At 46.7% G+C, this 9,976-nt stretch overlaps 1 protein-coding gene across 1 annotated transcript in view; it reads left to right on the top strand.

The window, feature by feature from the left end:
* The first annotated feature begins 6,815 nt into the window (after nt 1-6,815).
* VPS26A (VPS26 retromer complex component A) overlaps nt 6,816-9,976 on the top strand; it is a 51,713-nt gene continuing 48,552 nt past the window's right edge. Inside the window, exon 1 of the mRNA XM_082269145.1 lies at nt 6,816-6,968. Coding sequence (XP_082125271.1) covers nt 6,966-6,968 — 3 coding nt within the window. The 5' untranslated portion in view covers nt 6,816-6,965. The remainder of the gene's footprint in view (nt 6,969-9,976) is intronic.

Genomic DNA, 9,976 nt, shown 5'->3' with positions numbered 1-9,976 from the left:
TATTGAAACCAAGCTCCTCTTGGTGAAACTGAAGGTTGGAATAATTGCTGAAGTAATTGTATTTCTCTTCCTTGCAGACATTGAATAATCTAGTTATACTAAAATTCATATTTATTCACTCTATATTTATTTTTTTCTAACCACTGGATGGTCATAATCATGTGGGTTTTAATATATTATATATTTTAAAATTAGGCAGAGTTTTCGGGTTATTGTGTAGTGGTTTAGAGCAGTGTTTATCAACCTTTTTTCCAGTCAAGGCACCTGTTAAAAATTATGGACAGTCTCGAGGCACCCTTTAAAAATTATGGAAAGTCTTGGGGCACCCCATTCTAAAATGTAAACATTAATCTAATCATTTTTCATAATGTAGCAACATCCACACAAGTAGGACACCCAACATAAGAGGAGATTTATTCTTCCAATGCAAATACACTTTTGTAAACTGGTACTGACTAGTATACCAATGTTTGTCTTCTCCCTCAGTTTCTCTCCATCACTCAGCTGATGGAAAGGGGCAGGAGATAGGGATACAAGGATGCTCTGCAGGAGACTGACATCCTCCATATCAACTGATGATGCCATTGGTCGTTAAGACACCTGCAGCTAGAAGGTTGTAATGGAGCATGTAACTCAAAGGCAGGCTTCATTCTCAAGCCGGCTTGTGTACAATTTTTGGGCAATTTTTAGGAATTTTGCCAAGGCACCCTTGAAGAAACCTCAAGGCACCCCGAGGTGCCTGGGCACCCTGGTTGAAAAAGGCTGGTTTAGAGGATGGATTTTAGTCAATTCTATAAATTGTATCCAGCGATAATGAATGCTACCAATTGGTATGGCAATTAAGAAGTAATTTGCCAATGATATATAAACCACAGTAAATATGGTACAGATAGCTTCCTGATGATGTCCGGTAGGGGTGAAACGCATTGAGGAAGGATTTCTGAGCACAGATGTGACTTCCAGTCACATCACATCCTTTCCGTGGAGAGCACGCTGGTTCCAGCAACTCAGAACAGCAGCAGTAGCTGGAGCTGTTAGTCTCGCTGGACATACTAGGTGATGGAGGCCACCATTTTATGTGAGTTTATATTGGGTTTCTTTTTGTTGGCCGTTTATGGAAAAGGTGTGTGGCGCAATGATGCATGTGTCGTGGTTTTTGTATTTCCTGGTGTGAGCCATACAGAGTTAACCCTTTTGAATGTGGGGTCTTGACTCCTGACCCTTAAAGATTGATGGAATCAAGGAGCCTTTTATTATATAAAGTGCATTTTGACCCATGTAGATATAAAGGATCAAGAGGTTCTGGTGAGTTCATTACCACATGGGGCATTTATGGATCACAATACTATTATTACTAGTATTGCTCTTTTTGGAGTGAAGTGACATATTTGTTGAAGCACTAGATTGCTATATTTGCTATACAACAACACTAATATGTGGACTATGCACAGTAATATTAGATTTCTGCACTAAAGTGCCACTTAATTGTGTACCCTGTATTGAGTAGTTTTATTTCTTACGCATTTCTTTATTTCACTTGCTGGGAAGGCAGATGGTTTATTAACCACTTGCCGACTGCCTAACGCCGATCTACGTCGGCAGTCAGCCCCTCACAGGCAAAGTGACGTAGGGCTACGTCACTAGCTTGTGAGGGTCTAGGGAGCGAGCGCGCGCCCCCAGAGGCGCGCTCCCGCGTGGTCACGGACCCCCCCGCGCGTGTGACCGGCGGACCCGATGTTGTGTAAACAAGCTGCCTGTCATTCTCCCCTGTGTATGAAGGATGATCATACGGTTCTACTATGTAGAACCGTTGATCACTCTTCATACATCTGAAGCCACAGCCAATCACAGTAGAAAGCACGCCCCTAGGGACACACATACATTAACCCCTCCCTTTCAAAAAAAGTTAACCCCTTCACTGCCAGTGTATTTTTACAGTAACAGTGCATATATATAGCACTGATTACTGTAGAAATGTCACTGGTAACCCCAAAAGTGTCAAAAATGTCAGTCAAGGGTCCGATCTGTCCGCCGCAATGTCGCAGTACCGCAAAAAAATCGCAGATCGCCGCTATTACGCGTTAAAAAAAACAACAAAAATGACAAAAATCTTTCCCTTTGTTAGTAAACGCGATAACTTTTGCGCAAACCAATCAAAATACGCTTTTTGCGATTTTTTTACCAAACATAGGTAGCATAAAACAAATTGGCCGAAAATGTTAAAAAATTTTGATTTTTACATTTTTTTGGGGGGGAATTTCATATAAAAAAATGTGAAAAATATTGCTATTTTTGCAAAATTTACGCTCTTTTTTTGTTTATAGCGCGTGATCAAAAAATCGCACAGGTGATCAAATACCACCAAAAGAAAGCTCTGTTTGTGGGAAAAAAAGGACGCCACATTCATTTAGATACAGCGTCGCACGACCGCGCAATTGTCTGTTAAAGTGCCGAATCGCAAAATACCCCCTGGTTAGGAAGGGGGTAAAATCTTCCGGGGCTTAAGTGGTTAAAGTGGAGCTCCACCCAAATGGGGAAGCTTCGCTTGTCTGCCTCCTTCCCCCCTCGGCTGCCACATTTGGCACCTTTTGGGGGGAGGGGGAGCAGGTATCTGGTTTTGACAGGTACCTGCTCCCACTTCGCTGTGGCAATCTCAGCCGGAAGTTCGGGCCTTCTTCTCCTTCCCCCCAGGCCAATCAGAGAGCACAGTGCGCTTCGTACATGCACAGTAGGGAACCAGCAGGGAACCTCCAAGGCTTCACCGCCGGTTTCCCTTTGTAGAGATTGCGGCGGCAGCACCCGATAGCTGACTGAAAAATCGGCTTAGGTGAAGACACCGCTGGATTCTTGGACAGGTAAGTGGCCTAATATTAAAAGTTAGCAGAAACAGTATTTGTAGCTGATGACTTTTCGTTTTTTTTTTTTCTGCAGCTCTTCTTAAAGAGGTTGTAAACTCGTTTAAAAATTTTTTTTTTTTTTTACAACCTGCAAGAGAAAGACATAATGAGCTAGTATGCATCGCATACTAGCTCATTATGAAATACTTACCTTAGAACGAGCCCCCGCCGTGCCGCTCTCTTACCTGTATGATGAGCGACATGTTCAGTCGCCCGTCTTCCGGGATCGCGGCATCCGGCCATCTGATTGGCCGGAGCCGCGGTGACGTCACTCCCGCGCACGCGCGCGGGAGCCGACGGTCACGGCACGGGGCTCTGAAGGAACGGCACGATCAGCCGTTCCTTCAGAGCGCATGCGCCAGTGACGTCACTGGCTGCATTAAAGGTAAATATCTCCTAAACCGTACATGTTTAGGAGATATTTACAGTACCTATAGGTAAGCCTTATCATAGGCTTACCTATAGGTACAACTTCCTGAGGAGGGTTTACTTCCTCTTTAAGCTATGATATTAGTTGGTGTATGGTTTCATCCATTAGTGCTGCTTATTTATATATTTGTTTTTTCCACTGGATGTGCACTAAGTGGGAAGCACAGTTAAAGCCGCAGCTGGGACACATTAATAAATTGCTCCATAGCAAAGCTAATATTATAGTATATGTAATGGAAGAATTTTGTTATACTAAAAATGATTCCCCTGCGTGTTGTATGAATCTTTTAGACTCTCTGCTGTGGCACAGTAATTAAGATAAATTTTGTGCATACAAAGACTGTTGCATATCTGTGCCATGTGTAAAACAAAGAGACTTGCAGTGCATTCTTAAAGTATTCAGACCCCCTTCACCTTCAATTTTGTTATGTTAAAGCCTTAGGGCTCTTTCACACGGGCGGTCCGATCAGATCCGCCTGTCAGTTTTTTAGGCGGATCTGATCGGATCCTCCATGCAGCTCTATGGGGCAGCGGGTGTCAGCGGAGGTCACCTCCGCTGCCATCCGCATCCGATCCTGTGCTGAAATCTGGACGGATGGAAACCCTATTTTTCCATCCGTTCAGTAATCGGAGCGGAGCGGATCTGATGAGAGCGGACAAGCGGTCCGCTCTCCTCCGATCCCCCATAGAGGGCAGTGGGTGCTGAGACACCTCCCTCTCCGCTCTGCAAGCGGAGACGGAGCTGTCATCCGCCCGGCTCAGCGGGGATCGCGGATCGATCCCCGCTGAGCAACACGGATCCGCCTGCGGAGGCGGACCGTGTGAAAGAAGCCTTATACTACAATTGTTTGAATTAATTTCTGTCTTCATTAATCCACAATCAGTACCCCATAATGACCAAGAGAAAACAGAGTTTTAGAAATGTTTGCAGAAGTAGCAAAAAGGAAAAAACTGAAATATCACATTGGTATATTTGCAACAACACTTGAAATTTAGTTTAGGTGCCTCCCATTTCTCTTGATCGTTGGTGAGATGCTTCTACATTTTGATTGGAGTCCATGTGTGTGTAAATTACGTGAATTGATTGGACATGATTTGGAAAGGCACACACCTCTCTATAAAAGGCCTCACTACTGACAATGCATACTGTACTGTATCAGAGCAAAAGCCATGAGGTTTAAAGGAACTGCCTGCAGAGCTCAGAGACAGGATTATTGCAAGGCACAGATCTGGAGAAGGCTACAAACAACTCTGCTTCATTGAAGGTTACCAAGAGCACAGTGGTCTCCATAATTCTCAAATGGAAGAAGTTTGGCACAACCAGGACTCTTCCAAGAGCTGGCTGTCTGCCAAACTGAGCAATCAGATGAGAAGGGCCCTAGTAGGAGAGGTGACCAAGAACCCGATGGTCACTCTGACTGAGCTTCAGAGATCATGTGGGGAGATGGGACAAAGTTCCAGAAGGACAACCATAACTGCATTCCTCCACTGATCTGGGCTTTAATGCAGAGTGGCTAGACAGAAGCCTCTCCTCAGTGCAAAAAACATGAAAGACTGCTTGGGGGATTGCAAAAAAGCACCTGAAGGACTCAGACTGTGAGGAACAAGATCCTCTGGTCTCGTAAACCAAGACAACTGTTTGGCCTCAATTCTAAATGTTATGTCTGGAGGAAACCAGGCAATGCTCATTACTTGCCCAATACCATCCCAACAGTAAAGTATGGTGGTGGTAGCATCAGGTTGTGGGGGGTGTAATTTAGCAGGAGGGAATGGGAGACTGGTTAGGGTTGGGGGAAAGCTGAATGGAGCAAAGTACAGAGATTTCCTATCAATGAAAACCTGTTCCACAGTCCTCAGACTGGGCCGAAGGTTCACCTTCCAACATGACAAAGATCCTAAGCACACAGCCAAGACAACACAGGAGTGGCTTAAGGACAACTCTGTGAATGTCCTAGAGTGACCCAACCAGACCCCTGAATTGAACTGTATTAATCTCTGGAGAGCCCTGAAAATGGCTGTTCACAGACGGTCCTCATCCAACCTGACTGAGTTTGAGAGGATTTGCAAAGAAGAAAGGAAGAAAATCCCTCAATCCAGGTGCAAATTTTGTCACGTCAGGGCTGTAATTGCTGCCACAGGTGCTTCAAAAAAGTACTGAATAAAAGGTCTGAATACTTAAAGCAATTGTAAAGCTAAACATTTAAAAAAAAAAAAACATGTCTATACTTACCTGCTTTGTGCAATGGAAGTGCACAGAGCGGGCACGAACCTCCTCTTCTCGGGTCTCCCACTGGTGCTCCTGGCCCTTCCTCTCTGCCCAGCTCAACCTCTGGTCCTCTAGGCCCAGGACACCCTCACTTGCTCTGAGAGGAGGAGAAACAGCTGTCAGCCTGCTCCTGGGACTCTGCTTCCTGCCAAAGACGCTCTGTCACATGCTCCCCTCAGATTTATGGTTCATCCCAGGGTGCATTGCGGCAAACTCCGCCCACTGAGACAGCTATAAGCCCTGGTGTGCTATTGGCCAGGTTTCCTCCACTGTCCAATATGAGCCCTCATTGGATACAGAGGGGAGACTCTCAGACTCAACAGACCACACCTGGAAACATATGACAGCCTAACTAAATGATCAGGCCCCCCTGATTAACAGACAGGGCCAATATATAATATATACTTTTCCTAGCACCTACCTCGGAGGGTACTACATGTAGATACTCTGTTTGGACTCTGGTGGTTCTGTTACAAGTTATAAAGGTGGTGGAATCTGGGCCCAGTTAAGCCCCGTACACACGTACCGATTGTCGGCTGCAAATATTCGGCCGCCGAACGATCGGCCGATTGTCGGCTTGTTAGTATGATGCTTCCGACAGCCGACAGCGCATTTTCGGCCGAACAGAATCTGTCCTGCAGGTATTAAAATTTTTGTATGCCGACAACAGAACGGCCGATTGTGCGTCAGTCAGTACAGATTTCGGCCGACAATCAGCAGATTTGCAAGACTGGGCATGCTCAGAGAAGAAAAAACACAGGGAAAGTTAACCATCACATGACATCACTTCTGCAGTTGGCCGACAAAATTCGTGTGCAGTCTTTTGCACTTTTCAGCGGACAGGACAGCACCGGACAAAAGACGGCCGATCGTTCTGCCGATGATCGGTACGTGTGTACGGGGCTTTAGATCTTGGCTGTGTTTCTGTCCTATAATCAGTGCCAGGCGGGAATCTTATCTAAGCTGCTGCAGGAATATTTGTAAACCTCGGCCATACCCACTTTTCACTAGCCACACCCACGCTGCACATTCTACCCTTATAAGAGATTGTATCTCACTGTCATGTATAAAAGTGGAGATGTATCTATGCAGCATATGTGATGAGTTGCATTGTGTTTTTATCATGCTTATGCTAAAGGGACCTAAGAGGCCTCGCTGTCTAGTCCACGTTCTGATTTAACGCACATGCGCACTCCGTGGCCAGTCAGCTGGCTGGGTGGGCGTTCCTGGATTTAATACATCACGCGGTTAGCGGGTCAGCTGACAGGTCACGCGGTTCTCGTGGCATCAGGCGGAGCCCGCCCCCGGTGTCACGTGACGGCGGCGGGTGGAGCTGCTCGGTTGATGCGGAGGGATCGGTCCGGGGTGTGAACATGGTGAGTGTACGGGTACATGTGGAGGAGTAAGGTGGAAGGGAAAGGCATGGCGGCTGCTGTTGTAGAGGCCTGTATATGAGGGGGGAGGTGTCCGGGCCTAGCAGTGCGGGACACCCGGCCGGAACTGTCACTACTTCGCTGCTTTCTGCTCTGACAACTCCACACCAACTTCTACAAGGAGCGCCGTACGGTGCCGTGCTGGGCCTGCTCGTCATGGGAGCCTATGGCCTTCCAGGGTCAGGGAGAGGGCGGGCTGTGCAGGCTCTGGAAGTTCCTCAGTGTTAATGTATGGAGACTTCTATGAGCCAGGCTTCTCCTAGGGGACAGAACAACCTCACTGAGGATCCAACTTTCTTATTGGCTCAGCTCTCCATTGCCATACAGCAGAATAGGACTCTTTGTAAACAAAGCTCTCTTCAGATGGGAACACCAACCTCTTGCTGACCATGTAATATATAGGTGTGGTAGCAGCAAGGAGGCTGTGCCAATCTCATTCACAGCACTGTTACCTGAGCAATCACAGGCAGCACCCGCTCTCTACTGGTGGAACAGGCTCCCAATCATGTGATCACTTTGTCAGCCAATCACAGGATCCTGTGATCAGGAAGTATCTCCCTCCTGGCATTTGGATTTCATGTAGCATGTTAGTAAACCCTAATAGTACATTTCTCTTATTTCTTCCCTTTTTGGTCTGTTAAAGCGAAACTAAATTGTGAATACTCAGCTGTCCAATGGTTGGCATCATCTACTGACTACCAGTCTTTGGGCCTCCTCATTGGCTGGCGGGGGGAATGATGTCACTCCTGCACTCAGAGACTGGCCCGGTACTGTGAGCTGAGCTGCCCATGCACAGTTCAGTTTACAGCGCTGATGAAGACAGCAAGCAGGCTGGTGGGAGTTATTGCAGATGAGGCTGTGCATTTGTCCTCTGCAATGAAAGCCTGCCTGCTCACTGTTTCCTACAGAGAACTTGTGGTGCACTTTAAAGCAGTAGTGAACCGTGCCTCTTTTAGAAGGGGGGGGGGGACCCCTGCAAGACAATGGCATAGATGTGCTAGTATGCATTGCATACTAGCACATTATAAAACTTTAACCTGAGAATAAAGCCCTCCAGCAGTGTTCTGACAGGGCTTCCATCTTCACCTGGTCTGGGTCACTCTCGCGAATGCACGTTCAAAGCACAGAGCTCTGAAGACATGGCTTGGGTATGCCATTGCATACTAGCACATTATGAAATACTGGCCTTAGAATGAAGCCCTTCAGTGGTGCGCTGTCACAGCTAACAGGGCTTCTGGGTTTGTGTGCTCTGTCCGTCTAAACGAACCGCGATGACGTCCCCCCCACGCATGTGCATGGGAGTCACAGACCACAGCATGGAGCTCTAAAGGTACGGCACGGGTATGCTTTCTCCTCAGAGTACATGCACTGACATTCACACCGCATGCAGCTGGTGATGGCTCCTAAACACTGTACATTTAGAAGAAATTCACAGTACCTGCAGATAAACCTTATTATAAGCTTACCTGTAGGTACAAGTAGAAAATAACTTTTCTGACACTTTAAATTTGCCATTAGATGTATTATATTATATCTGTTCTACAACTGCAAAAGAAAAGTAGCTGTTTATCCAGCCGGATATCTTGTGAACTAATAACAGGACAGAGAGCAAAGGATGATCTAATTTCCAAAATGCCTTCCCCCTGTTATGGACTGCTAACACACTTCCTGTTCTAGGGTGACAACGCTTCTCAGTATGGTTGTCGTCTTGGCACTGGAAGTGTCAAAAGTAGGATTTCCAGGTTGAAACGAAGGCAAAAGCAGTTAGTGGTTCTAAAGGCAGAAGTTTTTTTTTTTTTTTTTTTCTAACCTTTAATGCATTCTTTGCATCAAAGTAAAAAACCTTTTGGGTGCAGCTCTGCCCCAGCCCACTTATACTTACCTGAGCCCCATCTCGATTCAGCAATGTACATAAGAGCAGTGGCTCTCCCAGGTCTCTCTCTCTCTCCTCATTGACTCTCACACAGCAGCGGGAGCCATTGGCTTCCATTGCTGTCAATGACAGCCAGTGGGCTAATAAGAGAGAGCGGGGAAGGGGCCAAGCTGTGCTCTGTGTGTGAATGGGCATGTCCATTCACAGGAGAGCGGCTCGGAAGTGAGCCTTCTTGAGTACCCCCTTAGCAAGTTGCTTGCTATTAGAGACACTCGGATGGGGGAAGGAGCCAGTACAACGGAGCGTGGAGACACAAGAGTATCAGGGCTGCTCTGTGCAAAACCATTGCACAGAGCAAGTGAGTATAACATGTTTTTTTTTTTTTTCCACTTAAATTCCAACCTTTAGAACCTCTTTAATGCGGTCCCCACATCTAAGGGCAAGTAAGCTGTAATACTTTTTAAGGCATCTTAATGGAAACCAGCAGTGAAGCCTTGTTGCTTCAACATGCGCGAGTCACGCTGCGCTTTCTGAATGGTCCTGCAAACCTTTGGGACCTGCGTGTGTGTCCCAGAAGGCTGCAGAGGTAAGGAGGAGGGGGGCCGGACATTGTCGTAGATCGCAGTGGTGGTCTGTGCAGGAGGTGGGTACCTGTCAAAACCAGGTATTCCCCCCCCCCCCCCCCCCCCTTGTCCAAAAAAGTGTCAAATGTGGCAGTGGAGGGGGGCGGAGGGTGCAAGCAAGCGGATCTTTCCCTTTTGGGTGAAGCTCAGCTTTAGGGGCCCATTCACACCAGAACACTGTACAGGAAAGAGGCATTTCCTGGACCACAGGGGAACACGCTGCTCTTGTTAGACATGCACAGTAATGGCACCCCAAACACATCTAATGAATGCAGCACATTTGTGGCCACCAAATTTCATGGTATTACAGTTACATAGTCACATAGTCTCTGGAGAAGAGATCCAGAAAAACGGTTTAACCTTAAAATACGCAGGGGGTTCTTTACTGTCGGAGCAGTAAGGATGTGGAATTCTCTTCCACAAGCAGTGGTATCAGCAGGGAGCATCGATAGTTT

Source organism: Pelophylax lessonae (assembly GCF_965119305.1).
Source record: "Pelophylax lessonae genome assembly, chromosome: 9".
NCBI classification, from domain to species: domain Eukaryota; kingdom Metazoa; phylum Chordata; class Amphibia; order Anura; family Ranidae; genus Pelophylax; species Pelophylax lessonae.
The sequence above is the reverse complement of the archived record's forward strand: the minus strand, read 5'-3'. Positions and strand labels throughout refer to the sequence as shown.